This window comes from Oncorhynchus clarkii, chromosome 27 (genome assembly GCF_045791955.1).
Source record: "Oncorhynchus clarkii lewisi isolate Uvic-CL-2024 chromosome 27, UVic_Ocla_1.0, whole genome shotgun sequence".
NCBI classification, from domain to species: Eukaryota; Metazoa; Chordata; class Actinopteri; order Salmoniformes; family Salmonidae; genus Oncorhynchus; species Oncorhynchus clarkii.
The window spans coordinates 14376319-14396251 of NC_092173.1; the positions used below are offsets into that span (position 1 = coordinate 14376319).

Consider the following 19933-nt stretch of genomic DNA (forward strand, 5'->3'; position numbering starts at 1 on the left):
GTGAAAGAATCCTTTTTATAGCATCACTTTCATATACTGTACATTAAGACAAATCCTTCTGCGTTGAGTATTAGAACCCAGTTTACATAACCTGATAATGACTTGATATTTGAGTGCATTCACAACAAGCCAGCTGCAGACAACTTACAAAATGCATTATTGCATTTGAGGGTTTGTTTCTCTGATTAAAATAGTTATTTGATGCATGGCCTACTATTTCTAACTGGGAAAATAAATTCCTACGTCTTTTGTGAGTAAAATCCTTTTCCAAAATTGACTCAGGTACATTTTTGTGAAGAGGTATGAGGGTTGTGATATGAGTGATTTAATAGAAAAATAATTTAAGGGATCAATACATTCTATATTGCTTCCCCAGTTTCTGCATGAACCATCAGGCCAAGTGTTTTTGGTTGACTCTGCTTGACAGAAAGCGAAGGAGGAATCGGAACACGCTACATTAAAATTCAGGTCTTAGTTATTCCATTGTACTGGATCTAATACATATTAGCATTTTACCTGCATTCATAAGTGTAATACTTTTTTATGACATACTGTGAAAAACTCTCTTGGCTGCTGGCTCTGTCACTTTCAGACATGCACAGAGCAGAATTTAACCACAGAGGTTCTCTGTAAAGAGAGCGTAATCCAAAAAGCACAAACACACCCCTTGACTTTCAATTGGCACCGTTGACCTGTATGTATTCTCTCCTGATTGGCTCTGTGGTGCACAGTCTGGCAGTCTGATTAAAGAGCCAGAGGTATGAGGAGAGACATCCTCCTTTGTATTTATGGGAACAAATATTTCCTAACTTTGGATCCTATTCTTGGACAGTTAGAAGACACAATGCATCAATGCAAAATAAATGTTATTACTAATTACTGTCCATGAGTAACCTCAACCTTTTGGGTCTATGGGTGTTTGGGCCAACAAAGTGCCAACTCAATTCTACCACTGACTAGTCTCTCATGCCCCTATGAACAAGGACACAGGGCAATAGTTTTTAATCTAAACCAGCCCTTTTTTACTGGAATACACTAACCCCTAATTGGGGCTCTTTTCTTGACACATAGTAGCAGTTTCCAGATAACAAACATCTACAAAAAGTAGATTGTTGTAAGGGTGTATTACATCCTGTGCTGGCCCCATTGTCACATCCATTCTGGATTCTGAGTGGTAAAATCATAGCTGAAAAATGCCTTTATGTATGTGTATACATTTTCCGCCAAGACAGAACTGCCAAAGGGGGGGGAGTTGCAATCTACTGCAGATACATTCTGCAGAGTTCTGTCATGCTATCCAGGTCTGTGCCCAAACAGTTCGAGCTTCTACTTTTAAAAATCCACCTTTCCAGAAATAAGTCTCTCACTGTTGCCGCTTGTTACAGACCCCCCTCAGCCCCCAGCTCCGCCCTGGACACCATATGTGAATTAATTGCTCCGCATTTATCTTTAGAGTTTGTAATGTTAGGTGACCTAACCTCGGACATGCTTAACACCTGGGCCGTCATACAATCTAAGCTAGATGCCCTCAATCTCACCCAAATTATGATGGAACCTATCAAGTACAACCCCAAATCCGTAAACTCGGGCACCCTCGTAGATATCATCCTGACCAATCTGTCCTCTAAATACACCTCTGCTGTCTTCAACCGGGATCTCAGCGATCACTGCCTCATCCCTCTTTCTCCCAAGATGGCATAGCAGTTCAGACGTATTTTTGTCCTCGTCCTGTCGTGTCCCGTATATATATATATTTACAACTTTTTTTTCACATACATTTTTAATTTTCCAAAAACTCATCTTCAGAACACTCTCCTGCAATCCGTTTCACCAATTTATATTTATATAAAAAAGTATTATTTACCTCAGATCTGTGATCCTCCGAGAGGCTAGCCAGAAATTAGCCAGAAGCTAGCCGGGAGCTAGCCAGAAGCTGGTCCAGAAGCTACTCTGAAGCTGGTTCAGGGGCTAGTTCAGAAGCTAGTTAGCTTATTTACTGGCTAATCGTTGGTACTCAGCTGACCACGGTTTGTGGTCATCGGCTGTCCTTTGGCTCGAGAATCTATCGCCAGTTTTGTACGGCGCGGTGCAGCGCAGCGCGGCTCGGAGCGGAACATATCGGACCAATTTTTCTCTCCATGTCCCTGGATTTCGGCCGCTGGCTCTGGACGTCCATGCCTGGATCTCGCAGCTAGCTAGCTGCTATCCGTGTGACTATCGGCTTTCGTCGATTCCGGAGCTAACATCAATTGTTCCGGAGCTAGCCAGCTGAAGAGTTCCATCAATCACTCCTGGGCTGCAGTCACCTATCCGGACCCGTTTTGCTGCCTACGCGGAGCCCCACCGGGCCTTCACGGCTAGACTGCCGACGTTGTCTACCCGAGGGAACTGTCCGGCTGGCTCCTCCGGCGCAACGTTGCCTGGGCGCTCATCTGCGGCCTGCTAGCCATTGGCTATCTTATCGGCTGCTATCTGAATAGACAATCGGACAATTTTTATTTTATTTTTATTTATTTATTTATTTTTCTTCTTGGGCCTCTATAACTATATATATTGTTTTTATTTTTGTTGTTGTTGTGTGATTTGGATTCATCCCCTCTACCACACGGAAACCCACTAATCTACTGACGGAACGCAAGAGTTGGCTAATAACAGACCTCCATCTTATGCTAGCTTGCTCCTATGCTAGCTTGCTACCGATTTAGCTGTCTAAATCGCCGTGACCCCCAACCAACCTCTCCACTCACTGGACCCTTTTGATCACTCGACTGAGCATGCCTCTCCTTCATGTCAATATGCCTTGTCCATTGCTGTTCTGGTTAGTGTTTATTGGCTTATTTCACTGTAGAGCCTCTAGTCCTGCTCATTATACCTTATCCAACCTATTAGTTCCACCACCCACACATGCAATGACATCTCCTGGTTTCAATGATGTTTCTAGAGACAATATCTCTCTCTTCATCACTCAATACCTAGGTTTACCTCCACTGTATTCACATCCTACCTTACCTTTGTCTGTACATTATACCTTGATGCTATTTTATCGCCCCCAGAAACCTCCTTTTACTCTCTGTTCCAGACGTTCTAAACGACCAATTCTTATTGCTTTTAGCCGCACCCTTATTCTACTCCTACTCTGTTCATCTGGCGATGTAGAGGTGAATCCAGGCCCTGCAGTGCCTAGCTCCACTCCTATTCCCCAGACGCTCTCTTTTGACGACTTCTGTAACCGTAATAGCCTTGGTTTCATGCATGTTAACATTAGAAGCCTCCTCCCTAAGTTTGTTCTATTCACTGCTTTAGCACACTCTGCCAACCCGGATGTTCTAGCTGTGTCTGAATCCTGGCTTAGGAAGACCACCAAAAATCCAGACATTTTAATTCCAAAACTACAACATTTTCAGACAAGATAGAACTGCCAAAGGGGGCGGTGTTGCAATCTACTGCAAAGATAGCCTGCAGAGTTCTGTCCTGCTATCCAGGTCTGTACCCAAACAATTTGAACTTCTACTTTTAAAAATCCACCTCTCTAAAAACAAGTCTCTCACCGTTGCCGCCTGCTATAGACCACCCTCTGCCCCCAGCTGTGCTCTGGACACCATATGTGAACTGATTGCCCCCCATCTATCTTCAGAGCTTGTGCTGCTAGGCGACCTAAATTGGAACATGCTTAACACCCCAGCCATCCTACAATCTAAACTTGATGCCCTCAACCTCACACAAATTATCAATGAACCTACCAGGTACCTCCCCAAAGCCTTAAACACGGGCACCCTCATAGATATCATCCTAACCAACTAAATACACCTCTCACCTCTAAATACACCTCTGCTGTTTTCAACCAAGATCTCAGCGATCACTGCCTCATTGCCTGCATCCGTAATGGGTCAGCGGTCAAACGACCTCCACTCATCACTGTAAAACGCTCCCTGAAACACTTCAGCGAGCAGGCCTTTCTAATCGACCTGGCCGGGGTATCCTGGAAGGATATTGATCTCATCCCGTCAGTAGAGGATGCCTGGATATTTGTTTTAAATGCCTTCCTAACCATCTTAAATAAACATGCCCCATTCAAGAAATTTAGAACCAGGAATAGATATAGCCCTTGGTTCTCCCCAGACCTGACTGCCCTTAACCAACAAAAAAACATCCTATGGCGTTCTGCATTAGCATCGAACAGCCCCCGTGATATGCAGCTGTTCAGGGAAGCTAGAAACCATTATACACAGGCAGTTAGAAAAGCCAAGGCTAGCTTTTTCAAGCAGAAATTTGCTTCCTGCAACACTAACTCAAAAAAGTTCTGGGACACTGTAAAGTCCATGGAGAATAAGAACCCCTCCTCCCAGCTGCCCACTGCACTGAAGATAGGAAACACTGTCACCACTGATAAATCCACCATAATTGAGAATTTCAATAAGCATTTTTCTACGGCTGGCCATGCTTTCCACCTGGCTACTCCTACCCCGGTCAACAGCACTGCACCCCCCACAACAACTCGCTCAAGCCTTCCCCATTTCTCCTTCTCCCAAATCTGCTCAGCTGACGTTCTGAATGAGCTGCAAAATCTGGACCCTTACAAATCAGCCGGGCTAGACAATCTGGACCCTTTCTTTCTAAAATTATCTGCCAAAATTGTTGCCACCCCTATTACTAGCCTGTTCAACCTCTCTTTCGTGTCGTCTGAGATTCCCAAAGATTGGAAAGCAGCTGCGGTCATCCCCCTCTTCAAAGGGGGTGACACTCTTGACCCAAACTGCTACAGACCTATATCTATCCTACCATGCCTTTCTAAGGTCTTCGAAAGCCAAGTCAACAAACAGATTACCGACCATTTCGAATCTCACCATACCTTCTCTGCTATGCAATCTGGTTTCAGAGCTGGTCATGGGTGCACCTCAGCCACGCTCAAGGTCCTAAATGATATCTTAACCGCCATCGATAAGAAACATTACTGTGCAGCCGTATTCATTGATCTGGCCAAGGCTTTCGACTCTGTCAATCACCACATCCTCATTGGCAGACTCGACAGCCTTGGTTTCTCAAATGATTGCCTCGCCTGGTTCACCAACTACTTCTCTGATAGAGTTCAGTGTGTCAAATCGGAGGGTCTGCTGTCCGGACCTCTGGCAGTCTCTATGGGGGTGCCACAGGGTTCAATTCTTGGACCGACTCTCTTCTCTGTATACATCAATGAGGTCGCTCTTGCTGCTGGTGAGTCTCTGATCCACCTCTACGCAGACGACACCATTCTGTATACTTCTGGCCCTTCTTTGGACACTGTGTTAACAACCCTCCAGGCGAGCTTCAATGCCATACAACTCTCCTTCCGTGGCCTCCAATTGCTCTTAAATACAAGTAAAACTAAATGCATGCTCTTCAACCGATCGCTACCTGTACCTACCCGCCTGTCCAACATTACTACTCTGGACGGCTCCGACTTAGAATACGTGGACAACTACAAATACTTAGGTGTCTGGTTAGACTGTAAACTCTCCTTCCAGACCCATATCAAACATCTCCAATCCAAAGTTAAATCTAGAATTGGCTTCCTATTTCGCAACAAAGCATCCTTCACTTATGCTGCCAAACATACCCTTGTAAAACTGACCATCCTACCAATCCTCGACTTTGGCGATGTCATTTACAAAATAGCCTCCAATACCCTACTCAACAAATTGGATGCAGTCTATCACAGTGCAATCCGTTTTGTCACCAAAGCCCCATATACTACCCACCATTGCGACCTGTACTCTCTCGTTGGCTGGCCCTCGCTTCATACTCGTCGCCAAACCCACTGGCTCCATGTCATCTACAAGACCCTGCTAGGTAAAGTCCCCCCTTATCTCAGCTCGCTGGTCACCATTGCATCTCCCACCTGTAGCACATGCTCCAGCAGGTATATCTCTCTAGTCACCCCCAAAACCAATTCTTTCTTTGGCCGCCTCTCCTTCCAGTTCTCTGCTGCCAATGACTGGAACGAACTACAAAAATCTCTGAAACTGGAAACACTTATCTCCCTCACTAGCTTTAAGCACCAACTGTCAGAGCAGCTCACAGATTACTGCACCTGTACATAGCCCACCTATAATTTAGCCCAAACAACTACCTCTTTCCCTACTGTATTTAATTTATTTATTTATTTTGCTCCTTTGCACCCCCATTATTTTTATTTCTACTTTGCACATTCTCCCATTGCAAATCTACCATTCCAGTGTTTTACTTGCTATATTGCATCTACTTTGCCACCGTGGCCTTTTTGCCTTTACCTCCCTTATCTCACCTCATTTGCTCACATCGTATATAGACTTGTTTATACTGTATTATTGACTGTATGTTTGTTTTACTCCATGTGTAACTCTGTGTCGTTGTATGTGTCGAACTGCTTTGCTTTATCTTGGCCAGGTCGCAATTGTAAATGAGAACTTGTTCTCAACTTGCCTACCTGGTTAAATAAAGGTGAAATAAAATAAAAATAAATAAATAAATTGCCTGCGTCAGTAATGGGTCTGCGGTTTAAACGACAACCCCTCATCACAGTCAAACGCTCCCTAAAACACTTCCGCGAGCAGGCCTTTCTAATCGACCTGGCCCGGGTATCCTGGAAGGATAAATACCTCATTCTGACAGTAGAGGATGCCTGGTTATTCTTTAAAAGTGCTTTCCTCACCATCTTAAATAAGCATGCCCGATTCAAAAAATTTAGAACCAGGAACAGATATAGCCCTTGGTTCACTCCAGACCTGATTGCCCTTGACCAGCACAAAAACATCCAGTGGTGTACTGCATTAGCATCAAATAGCCCCCGCGATATGCAACTTTTCAGGGAAGTTAGGAACCAATATACACAAGCAGTTAGGAAAGCTAAGGCTAGCTTTTTCAAACAGAAATGTACATCCAGTAGCACAAACTCCAAAAAGTTCTGGGACACTGTAAAGTCCATGGAGAATAAGAGCACCTCCTCCCAGCTGCCCACTGCACTGAGGCTAGGAAACACTGTCACCATCGATAAATCTATGATTATCGAGAATTTTAATAAGCATTTTTCTAAGGCTGGGCTTGGTTTCCACCTGGCTACCCCTACCCCGGCCAACAGCTCTGCACCCCCCACAGCAACTTGCCCAAACCTCCCCCATTTCTCCTTCACCCAAATCCAGATAGCTGATGTTCTGAAAGAGCTACAAATCTGGACCCATACAAATCAGCTGGGCTAGACAATATGTACCCTTTCTTTCTAAAATTATCTGCCGAAGTTGTTGCAACCTCTATTACTAGCCTGTTCAACCTCTTTTTCGTATCGTCTGAGATCCCCAAAGATTGGAAAGCTGCCGCGGTCATCCCCCTCTTCAAAGGAGGAGACACTCTAGACCCAAACTGTTACAGACCTATATCTATCCTACCCTGCCTTTCTAAGGTCTTGAAAGCCAAGTTAACAAACAGATCACTGACCATTTCGAATCCCACCATTTCGAATTCTCCACTATGCAATCTGGTTTCCAAGCTGGTCATGCATGCACCTCAGCCACGCTCAAGGTCTTAAACGATATCATAATCGCCATCGACAAAAGACAACACTGTGCAGCCGTATCCATCGACCTGGCCAAGGCTTCGACTCTGTCAATCACATCATTCTTATCAGCAGACTGAACAGCCTTGATGTCAGCTGGTCCTTTTGTGGCAGGGCTGAAATGCAGTGGAAATGTTTTTGTGGGATTCAGTTCATTTTCATGGCAAAAAGGGACTTTGCAATTAATTGCAATTCATCTGATCACTCTTCATAACATTCTGGTGTATATGCAAATTGCCATCATACAAACTGATGCAGCAGACTTTGTGAAAATTAATATTTGTGTCATTCTCAAAACTTTTGGCCATGACCGTACATTTATTCACTCTGTAATAGTGTTGGATCCTATATGCTACTTTTATTGTCCTGTAAATGGTTCAGTGCCTATAATTTAGGCTGTGTGTAGAATTAGGCATAAAGGAAATTACCTCTACTAATAAATTACTACTAGATTATAGTGATAAGGAAAACAGCATACAAATTTGGCTTGTGTACTCATTTGCCTATAACTAATCATAATTCCATTATTTTTACATAAAAAAGAGAATACTTCAAAATGAGAAGATCCTGCCATGGAAAAGACGACTGGGCGGACATAAAGTGTAGAGGGGAAATAACTCCCACCATGCAGTAGGACACCTTCAGCTGTGGGGTCTTTATAATGCAGGTTTGATGGCTATATTTTCAATAATGAATGGTTAGCTGCTATGTGACAATTAGGTAAAAAACTCTATTTTATTTTTTTGGTGTAGATGGCCAAGGAAGTTGCACAGAACTTCCCCAACATTCCCTCCCAAATTGATATGGAACCTTCAAAAACACATGGAGCAACTGAGAAAAGAAATGGCTGAGGATATACGAAACATGTCTGGTAATGACATTTAATTCAAATTAAATGTAAATTCTTTATTTTTATGTAGTTGTGTGGGACAGCCGTATGTTCAGTTCATGCCTATGAGTTCAACAAAGCCAACAACTGCTTCATGTGTGCCCCTGATGAAGAACCTGGATGTGGCCCAAAGACTGACTGGGTTTGTAACTTTATTTAACATGTTTATAATCTTTTGACAACAGTGACGGCATGTAAGACAATTTATGATATAACACAATGGATGGCTAAATCGTCATACTGCATTGCTATTTGATATTATTTATAACGTCTTACACTTTGTTTTGTTTTGATTGAATGTTTTACCTGCCAACTGAGGTTCCATGTGCTGTGCCTAGGAATGAAGACAAAAGAGTTCAACAGAGTAAAGAACACAAACTGGAAGTGCAGTCTTTGTTGTTGAAAATGTATGCTATACCCCATCCACACTGAAGAGGCTCTGACATGTACATCAACCAGGGATAAAGAGAAAGTTAACACGTGAAATGTTTCATACTTAATTGAAGTTAAGTTTCTGTTGACATGTTGGAAAATATTAAAGGTCTACAATTTGTTTAATTTGTCAATGTTATATTTTTATTCATTGATTCACTGGCCACCATTACTGTGGTTAAATGTTCAGTATATGTATTGACCAGCAAACCCACTGCAGCCTACCTCACTAGCTCACTCTCCATCCCTGGTTTGGACAATTAATAGCATGACTCTCGTACTTTGCCCTTTTCCTTTATGGTTGATATGAACGAAAATAGACATTATCTGTCTCTCTCCTATTGTGTACCACTGTTAAACACTGTGGGGAAAAAAACCCAGGGAAAATAAGTACTTAGAACTACCAATTATTATAGATAAATATTAAAGAAAAGGGTAAACACAACATTGGACTGAACCCCCTAATTGTCAAACTAATAATAATGTACAACAATATAGTAGATACATGACTAGAGGTTATGCAATATGGGTGTATATCCACTGTATGCTTCTTAGGTGTGTAATTGACATGACCAAGGAGGTATTGCAAATGTGAAACTATGAAAAATGTATGTTACACCGCATGATTTTACAGTACACAAACAAGAGGGTGCAATATAGAAGGGTAGTCCTCGGACATTAGGTCACATGACCAAGGAGCTATTGAAATTCTACATTTTGAAAACGTTGTGTAAAACCATGTCAGATAAAAATGGACAAACTAAAGGGTGTGCAATATAGAAGGGCAGTCAGTGGACATTCTGAACCTTGTTTGAAGTCACCAGGTCACATGACCAAGGAGCTATTGACATTCTAAATTTTGAAAAATTCATGTAAAACCATGTGAGATAAAAATGGACACACTAAAGGGTGTGCAATGTGCGTCTATGCCATCGGGTTAGCTACAACCAGTTTTGAAAGTGTTTGGAGTAATGGTTAAAGAGCTATTGAAATTTGAAAAATGTCATTTGTCACTATGTTGATGGTCCCTAACTGCTGTTGATGGACGTAAGGAAAACTACAGGAGAATATCCGTCGAATATCCAACCTAAAACTGCCTTTACCTCGGTATGAAAAGTCTTGAATATAATGAAAGACAATCAGAGATGACCATGCACAGAATACTTCAAGAAGTGAATGGGAATCTCCACCTGAATATTTTACTTTCAAGGTCAATGGTTGCAAGTGATTTACCATACTCCGTTTCCCTGATTAATCAATGCTTCCTGTGTTTGGCGTTTAATTTATACTTTTCAAGAAATAAAAAACATAGATAATGTATAAGGCAGTAGAATTCTTTATTATAAATCCATTAAAATAAAAGACACTGCAATAAATGCATGAAAATGAAACATATTTTTTGCTAAAATGACACTTGAAAAAAACATGACTTCCGTTTGTTGAGTTATACTTTGTTCTGTCACCACGACATCGAATTAAGATTTAGGGAGAACCTACTAACGTATATCCTACGCTAGATGGCGCGGTTGTTTCATGTTACCTCGTCTCTTACGATAACGTAATTCATGGGGGGGAATTGCAACGGCAGCAAAAAAAGCCAAACATTAGATATTCTATGAGAGCACTAGCATAATATTATTGGTAGTTAGGATAATGGACCTAGGTCCTACTTTATGGAAGGTCAGAAGTTTGTCAATACAACTACCCAGTGGAAATTATGGGATTTAGGCCTACATAATAGGGATCATTGTATAGGCCCCTACCAGTACAAATCAGGAAAGGCCATAGATTGTATTAGGCAGATAGTGTGTGCATTTTCTCAATATTTGAGTGAGGATAATGATAGATCAATACCCCAAAACTGAAATCTAAGCTATTTTAATTAAAACTAGGTATAAGTTCGAGTTCATTGTTTGATACGTTTGTAAATTGTTATTCAAATGTAATGTAGGCTCACAATGGCAATGGATGAACATTTATAGGAAATGGTTTTCTCTAAAGCTGTTTTCTCATATCATATGTATTAAGTTGTAAACTCTTATAAATTTAAACAGGTATGGACAGTAACCCTATTCAAATAAGTATATCAATTGAAATGACTTTGTCCACATCTACACAAGTAGAGTAATCGGGGAGTCTTGCCATTGAATTGAAAATATATCAGACGTTTGTAAACCGAATTTTTGCATTGTAATGCATTTGTAGATAGTATTCTCGACTTATATAGAGGAGCCCTGGGATGTCAAATCAGGTTTGACATGTGAATGGCTGAAACGTTCAGTCTTTATATTATATAATTAATGTAACTACACTAAATAATGCTAAAACAACTATAATACAATTGGTAAGACGTGGGTGATGTGAGTTCCAGTGATGGGGAGCATGCAATTGCTGAGGGAGCAATGGAGTCAGTGATGGCAGAAATGGCTGCTACCATATGCCACGCCCACAACCTAGACATTTCATAGTTTATTGTTTAAAATAAGACAAAAAATGTATGGTCATAACGTGTTGATGTGCTCATCCATCCTGAAATACATATGATCTGCGATGTTTAATTGTTGGTCATGTTTACATAGAACATCTAACCGTTACTTTCCTATAGTGCCTCATTATGAAGAGGGACTGATGGGCCGATTGGCAAAAGATGGATAAAATGTTTAAAATGTCTATTTATTTTTGGTTTGGGTATAAAATATTATTAAATTCTATTAAATGAAATGTTATTTTAAGTGCTTATGTATTGATTTATACTGAAAAATCTGTATTTTTGAGTAGCCTTTGAATATTCAAATTGAAAGTAACGCGCAATCAAATCATTGTCAAATCATTGAGTTCTAGGGGTTTTAAAAAGTAGGCATGGAGAGAAAATTTCACAAACTAATATATCCCTAGCTATATTAGGGTATTATTGTATGCTCTGAGACAGTTTTAAGACTTGTGTGTTGAGAATTTATGTGACTTTTATGAATATTTCGATATAGCCCATATAACTCAGCCAGAAAAGGACATTGTGGAATCTCATAACTGCTCTTCTTCCAGGAGTCCTTCTTAATTTGTACAACATGTCTGGTAAGTTTATCATTATTTTTTCATCGGATCATGGTTCTTTTTACGTTCCTCCTGAAAGAAAGAAAGAAATATAAATGTTAGAACAAAACGATTGGAAATAATTGACATTGCACAACATGCTGTTTCACTTATATGGGAACTGCGAGGTTCTGATGAAAACCTTAGAGATAAAGTATGTAACTCGTGTTTTAACTAAAGAATAATGTAAACTAATTTTCAACAATGGCCTCATGTGGATTAATGCCTATTACCTGCATGATGTATGCTATTTTCTATTGCAATAGTTGCCAATTTAATTGAACAACGTTTTTAAAATAGTATTTAGCTTATTTCTTAAACATCACTACTTTTGGCCATTTCGTCCACGTTAGGGCGTAAGGTTAACTTAACTCAAACGCGGTTTTATTTGCATTATTCTTGTCGATTCAACTGTAATTGTAGTCATTCTAATCACACTTTAATATGTAAATGTACAAATGGTAATTTTAAGCAGTAATCAGTGGGATGTGTCTTTTGGGTAGCTTTACTATTTGCCACATTTAAGACAAATCATGATCTGACATTTCAGAATATGAATATTTAAAAGGATGGGTTTGACAGCCAAGCACACCTCTTTAGATTCTGCCGGCAGCTGCTATTATCGAATCACCTTTACCGCCAACTTTCCACTCCTGAGACAGTCTCTGACTGCCTTAATGAGTTCTACCATTGTGTGGCGTCGTTTCTGTAATGACTTTAGTCATTGAAGGTTATAGAACACTTATAGTTAGAAGTGAAGCCATGACATACAATCGAAGGCGTACATATATGAGTACCGTTCATTTTAGCATAAAAATCTAAACGCTAGGCTACTGCACTAAAACATTGAACATGTGTTTAGAGTGGGTATAGGCAACCGCTCTAACCTATCTGCCTAGTTCCCGATAATTTACAGTAGGCTATGTTTTGATAGCGTAAATTAGTATTCAATTTCATTTCAAATACAGTCCTGCTTCAATGGATGAATTTTACAGAAAACGAAATGGTTTTACTGCATAATTGTCAGGTGTGGGGGTTCCATAGGCTAACCGGAATGATCATCAAAACCAAAACAACCTTTATTTTATCGTCGGGTAGGCTAAAGCTCATATTGTTATCCCATGGCCTACCAATGATATGTTGGCTAAGTGCGGAGCGTAAAAGTAACTTACTTTTATAATCGGACGAATTTCTCAAGCGAAGTCTTCCATTTTCACCTTATTTTCACCGGATTTGTGGAGTCCTTTTGGGTCTTTGTTATTGACTCTTACTAGACTGTTGTTTGCCCGCTTTACCTGTAGCCTAACTTTACTTCCCTACTTTCACGGAATATGCCGCTATCAGCCCCCTTTCATGGATCGCAACGCTTAACCTGTGTTTTAGGCCTATGTATAGAATAAAAATAAACATATTAGCTAAATAAAATCGAAAAGTTACATTTACAATATCATTTTTGCACAGCTTTCCTTTGTGCTTGAAATGAGTGTGAAGGCAAGCCCACTGTATTGACTGTGAAATTCGAAACCCTGTCTCTGTCGTGCGAGGTTCTCGCAGAGGCAGGCTACAAAGGATATAGACCTATGTAGGACAATATTAGGACACTTCTGGCTTTCGCATGGGCAACTTTGATACAATAAACTCGGCAACATTTGAGCGTTTGTTCATACTATATTGCATAATTCGTTTGAAATTCACAAATAATTCTAGATGTAATACATTGCGTTAAACACCCTGATCAAAACAATCTTATAGTAATATTGAAATGTGTTTTTAATAATATTCCAATGTTTTAAATTATTAAGTAGGCCCAATTAAATTGTTGCGTGAAAGTATGCAGCGGGCAGTGAAAGTGCTCACGAGTGGCAGGGTTAGGACCATTCAAGTTTGTTTACAGTAAACATCGACACCATGTTTTTCTCTTTTGACAGATAAGCCAAAGGTGTACCAGGGTGTGCGGGTAAAGACAACCGTTAAACAGTTGCTGCAACAGAAAAGAGCTCTCCAGACATCAACTAAAACGGTTAGAATGGTAATTCCCCCCTACCCCCCCCCCACACACACACACACACACACACACACACACACACACACACACACACACACACACACACACACACACACACACACACACACACACACACACACACACACACACACACACACACACACACACACACACAGTCTCAGTATAATTGGAGGTGTTGCTCTCTCCATGAAATCCCCATTGCAATAACTTCCTCAATTGCCGCAACAGTCACCAACCTTACCCTGAACACGAAGTTGCATGTCTCATTAATGATTGACCACCAGGTCTACTCTCTAGTAGCCTATCAATAATCGTTTAGCAGTAACAGTGGGATATTTTTTCATGTAGGGACAGTTCCAGTTGTTTTATGTGATATTTTACAGCAAATTCAGATTAAAAAATCAGAAAATATGATCTTATGTCCACATGGCAATTGGCATAACATATGGCAAAGATGGCAAAGATTACGCTAATTATTGGAGCCACTCCCTTAATTGATCACACATACTGTAGGCTAGTAGTTATTGGATCTATTTCTCTCCCTCTCTCTCTCTGTCTCTCTCTGTCTCTCAATGTTAAATTTAAGGGCTTTATTGGCATGGGAAACATATGTTTACATTGCCAAAGCAAGTGAAATATCTCTCTCTCTCTCTCTCTCTCTCTCTCTCTCTCTCTCTCTCACACACACACACACACACACACACACACACACACACACACACACACACACACACACACACACACACACACACACACACACACACACACACACACACACACACACACACACACACACACACACACACACACACACACACACAACCCTCTGAAATGAAGAATAAAAAATAAAAAATAAACAAATGCCATTATTGTGCTATACAGTGGGTGGTAGGCTACTTGTTATTTGAAGGTAACAAGTAGCTTTAAGGGGATGAAAAATAACCAGCCCAAAAATCGAACTGTTGCAAATGAATGGGGACTTATGTTTTTTATCTCTCTCTGTCTCTCTTTCTTACTTATTTTCCTAAATGAATAGAAATCCCAGAGCTCGGTGAGTCAGGATGTGTGCGTCTCCTCCTCCTTGTCAGGTAAGTTCAAATATGTCCAAATAAATCAACATTTCGATGCAGCGTTCCATTGTCTGACATTATCTTGATCCCAAAATCGTTGTACGACAAAATCATCACCATGGATGGTCCAGAATCAATGTTATATAGTAAAAAAATATATATTATCTTGACTGTATCCAAACCTGCTAACGAAAATAAATGTAGCCTACAGTAAAGTACAGTAAATGCCATTTGAAATGTCCAGTGGGGGCGTTACAGTAAATCATAATCAAATAAACAAGCTTTGATCCAAAAGACAGAAGGCAATGCATTATGCATCATACATGAAAATAGCAGAATAGCTGTAAAATCCACCACAAAAGCCTATTATAAAATATATTCGGAGTCTGAATTGCGCATCAGATTCGGTCAGGTAAAATATCTAGATTGACACTTACATGGAGAATCAACGACCACAGCAGAATAGTTGGAATATATTTCTTTGTATACAATTGACACTGACCCACATTCCTAAAGTGCAGTGTACTGGGACCTTTTTATAAACTTGCATTCAAATGTGTTTTTTAGCTGTTGGCTGGTGGTGCTGTGACATCACTTCTGGAGTCTTCACTTATTTACATGTCTCCCTGCATGTGTTTATGTATGCATCCTCTTACTGATCCTTCTCGTTCATTCCTATAGGCCATTACTTTGATTATTTCCCTGAAGAGATGAATTCCAACTGCATCTTTCAGCCGCGGGCCATTCCAGAGAGCAACGTCCAGATGGACAGCTTCGATAATCAACAATTGATAAGCATGATGATCCCCAACGAGACCTACAGCAGTGGTATTCTGCATCCCGCTGCCTCAACAAAACTTTGGCGCCAGGAAAATCACTCCCCGAATATGGGCTATTACGGCCATGGCATGGTATGCTTTATTCAAATTCAGTTGCGCAAATCTCCTCTCTTTGCAATTACGCACGGTCATATGAAATATTTGACAAAGCTCAGGCTGTTTGTTCATTCAGAGATTTGGCTTGGAGTAGGAAATGGTTTCGTTATACTGTACTAGAATAGTAATGCACATCTCCTCTGGCTTGTTTTTCAGGCTCCCAGCTCACCGTCAGGTTCCCTGAATATGCCAAGTCCGGTCGATTACAATAGTTATTCGCCACAGGAGTCTTACTCTTCGTCGTGTTACAACTCTCCGACGAGGCTGGACTTGAGTTATGGGTTTGTTCCAGACCACTACCACTACCAGAACTGCAACCTCCAGGAGAGCGTCTCCACTCCAGAATATGGCACATCAGACTATGTATACGCCTCGCCTGCGGAGGACAGCTACTTCAGGCGTGATTTGTCAAATTCAGAGCTGTGCTACCTTTGAAAATGTATTCGGTCTTTGTTGTCTGTGTAAATACAGTATAATGTGCAGTCAAAACAATGTCTGTAACTCGAAGTCAAACGTTGACACTTGTGGCATTTGTTTTGAGATGTAGGCCTGCTTTGCATTTCAGAGTGTTTGCGGTCGAAGTTTCCTCCGAGTTTCTGTTTTTGATATGATTGGAATAATGGTTTTAGAATTCCTGAGTTTGGATAAATGTTGGATATGTGTGGGCTTAGTCTATCTAGTGTTAGTGCTATCTTCTTAGTTATTGACTTTGATATTTAAGCAATAAGGCACGGGGGGGGGGGGGGGGGGGGGGGGGGTATGGTCAACATACCACGGCCAAGGGCTGTTCTAACCTCGATGCAATGATGTCATCCTGCTTTTTTACAAGACAGTATATTTTTTCAGCATATTTTTTCTTATGGATGCATTAATTTCGTAAATTCTTTGAAAAACCTACCCAAAGGAAATTTGTAGCATCATCCCCTTCAACTCACTATTTAGTTTCCCTGTGCAGATGCACACGGAAGCTTAGTTATAAACATTAACTTTAATAGACCAATCATTTTCAAGTTATTTAATCATATTTACTGCTAAGACACAAATAAAAATGTCTAATGAACCAAGACAAATTACAATAGACAAACGATAATGATCTAGAATTTGTTTTATAGTGCTTGTCATTACAAAAAATAATCTCAAAACCCACTGACAAACGAAGAAAAACAAAACAATAAGGTTAACATTGACCGCTCTGGATGTGGAAAAATTATCTTCCATTGAGGCAGACGCAAGTGCACGTCGCATCAGGTCACATCCAACTCAAGAGACGCCTGTCTCCACTCCACCCTCCGTGCACACCATCCTCTGCCTCGGGATCCAAGTCTCCTCCGAGGCCGAGATAAAGTGGGGTTGAGCAGGGATAGAAGTAGGCCTGCCTGTCCAAAATTATCATATTGTTACATCTCACCAAAAATACGCACCAATAAAAGATAACTACCTGGATAAGGATTTCATGTTTTTATGACACACAAGAGCTCAAAGGGGGTTTGATAATCGCGCACGAGTTGTGTGTAATAGAAAGCATATAATCCAGTGCCTGCCAAATGCGCGCGCATATCAGAATGTATTCATGTACATTTGTTACAGCTGCTTATAACTATGACTATTTTTACCCCAGTAGTTTCCTGTCACTCTCCTGTCTTCTATTATAAACATTATGTTCGAGCAGCAGCAGTCATGATTATTGTAGCATAAACCCACATCCAAAAGTATAACCTTCTCATGTATGCAGGCTGCAAGCATAGTGCAGCACATACCTGCTGTGATCCTTGACCTCTTATGACGTCCAACTCATTAACCAACCCGTTTTCTGGGATAGTGATCTTGTGAAGGGTTCTGGGGTAAGATGCTTCCTTTTGGATTTCTAAATCCTCAGGAGAGCACCTTTTTCTCTTTTTATACAATCTGAGCTGAAGCATGTCTGGGTCTGCTCTCATTCATTAGAATGGAGTTAATAATGAGGATTCTGGAAGAGAGGAAGCCAAGGGATGCAGGTAGCGCTAGTGTTTGTCGTGTCATCAGAAGATCCTCAGAAGAACCTATGAGGTATTAGACTGAAGGCAAAGAAGGGGAGGAGGAGGGATGTAGTTGCAAACATGGCACACAAGGAGAGTACAATGGTTGAAAGAGGGGCCTTCAAGTGTGGTCCTTTCTCTTGACCTCTAGTTGATGTTGAACATATGAAATTAAATACATCTTTAGGGCCTACATTATGAGCTACTATTAAATGTTGGGCCCAGATTTCATCACTGCTTGCATCTGCAGACCTGGGTTAAAATAGTATTTGTTTATTTTTTCAGATAATTAGATGTGCTTGATTGAGCTTGCTTGGCACAATTGAACCAATGGAATAGTCCCAAAATTACAAATGTGCCGCCCATCTCACACTCCAGGCAGGCTCAATCAAACACTCAAAGTACAGTATATGAAAAAAACACATACTATTTGAACCCTGGGCCCCATTTGATATTTAAAACTCTTACTGGCAGCTCATAGGTTCCTGGGTTTCTATTCCAGCCAATTGGAAAAGTTAGCTGTGGTGCTCAATGGCCTAAATTAGTTGTCTTATAACTTGATTGACAAATGTGACAAGGTGTTTTGGTACTGTTTTGGGTTCTACCATTGGTGGGAGTGGAGGCAAGGCAGGGTTTTGGGTAAAAACAAAGGATATTTATTGTATGAAAAGGTATCTAAACAAGAAAACTGTGTAACTTTTCAAAAACAAAGCAGGCATTGTACCTAATATAGAACCTTAACCTCATCGCCTATCACATGCAGCTCATCTAATTGTCTCAAGCCCTGAAGTGAGTGTTCCCCCTTCATAACCCTCTATAAGGCCTATGAATGCTTCACAAATCATTCATAAACAACTGAAAGTGGTCCCACTAACATAAAAGGGATAGTTCAGTCAAATTACACATTTACTTATTGAATTCCTTACCTTAATCATACTTAGACATTTGTCTGTCTTGTCTCTCAGTCTTTTCTATTTAGTTAGGTCTCGATGGGCTGGAGGAACTCCATGCATTGGAATGATATTGGGGATATTGAGCTCTTAGGGATAAGGAACCACCCTCCATTTCATATAATCAGTTATGCTGTGTTATGCACCTGATTAACATTGATTTTTTATTATATTGCAACCTTGCCTCCTTCTTACAGCTCCCTTTCTACACATCTTTCATTCTGAGCATAATATTTACTTGCAACATAAAGACACAATGAAAAGGACAATGAAACAATTACCAAGTACCACACCATTTGTTCAATATAATTTCTCAACTTAAATGTAAAAAAGAATATTAAAAAAATTAAGGGTTTTATGCTGTCGAGATGAACTGACAGTCAGCACTCACTCAGTGCTGAAAAGGAACGTGTCAAAGTCAAATTAATGCTAGGGTGTGTTCAGGGTTCCAAAGTCCCCCTACTCTCATGCCAAGTGCCTGTTTAACAATCCTCTGTGGAAATCCCCTGTTACACCTTGTCAAATCAAATCAAATCAAATGGTATTGGTCACATACACATATTTAGCAGATGTTATTGCGGGTGTAGTGAAATGCTTGTCCACCCTAGATCAATTTGCACTTTCACCTGCTAAGACTCATGAGCCACCGATATGACAGAGCACTGCTATTGAGCCTTTATTTTTGATCTAATTGATCTATTAACCATGCCAATCGTACAGTATGGTTAGACTATTGTTTAACACTGTTGGCTAAGAGATTATTTACTCTCTGGAAGTGCTGTTTGTACGTAGAGTCTGTGTCATCATAGCCAAAACTTCATTCAAAATGCATGTGTTACAAATCATCCTAAACTACATTTATTGAGCTACACATACACCTTCGGAAGATTTGAGCGTGACATTTAAAACATAACTTAACTTAACTGTGACGGTATACCCCGGAGCTGATCATTTGACAGTAA

At 40.5% G+C, this 19933-nt stretch overlaps 1 protein-coding gene across 1 annotated transcript; it reads left to right on the forward strand.

The window, feature by feature from the left end:
- Positions 1-12740: 12740 nt before the first annotated feature.
- Positions 12741-16725, forward strand: LOC139385565 (POU class 2 homeobox associating factor 3-like). Its single transcript, XM_071130740.1, has 5 exons — positions 12741-13069; positions 13904-14004; positions 15038-15089; positions 15753-15982; positions 16163-16725. The coding sequence occupies exons 1-5, from the start codon at positions 12958-12960 to the stop codon at positions 16439-16441; spliced, it is 774 nt and encodes a 257-aa protein (XP_070986841.1). The 5' UTR covers positions 12741-12957; the 3' UTR covers positions 16442-16725.
- Positions 16726-19933: the final 3208 nt, after the last annotated feature.

Coding starts and splice junctions, on each gene's coding strand:
- LOC139385565 (XM_071130740.1), top strand. CDS start 12,958: ATGAATTTTACAGAAAACGAAATGGTTTTACTGCATAATTGTCAGGTG. Junction 15,090..15,752: donor CGTCTCCTCCTCCTTGTCAG/GTAAGTTCAAAT, acceptor TCATTCCTATAG/GCCATTACTTTGATTATTTC. Junction 15,983..16,162: donor GCTATTACGGCCATGGCATG/GTATGCTTTATT, acceptor CTTGTTTTTCAG/GCTCCCAGCTCACCGTCAGG.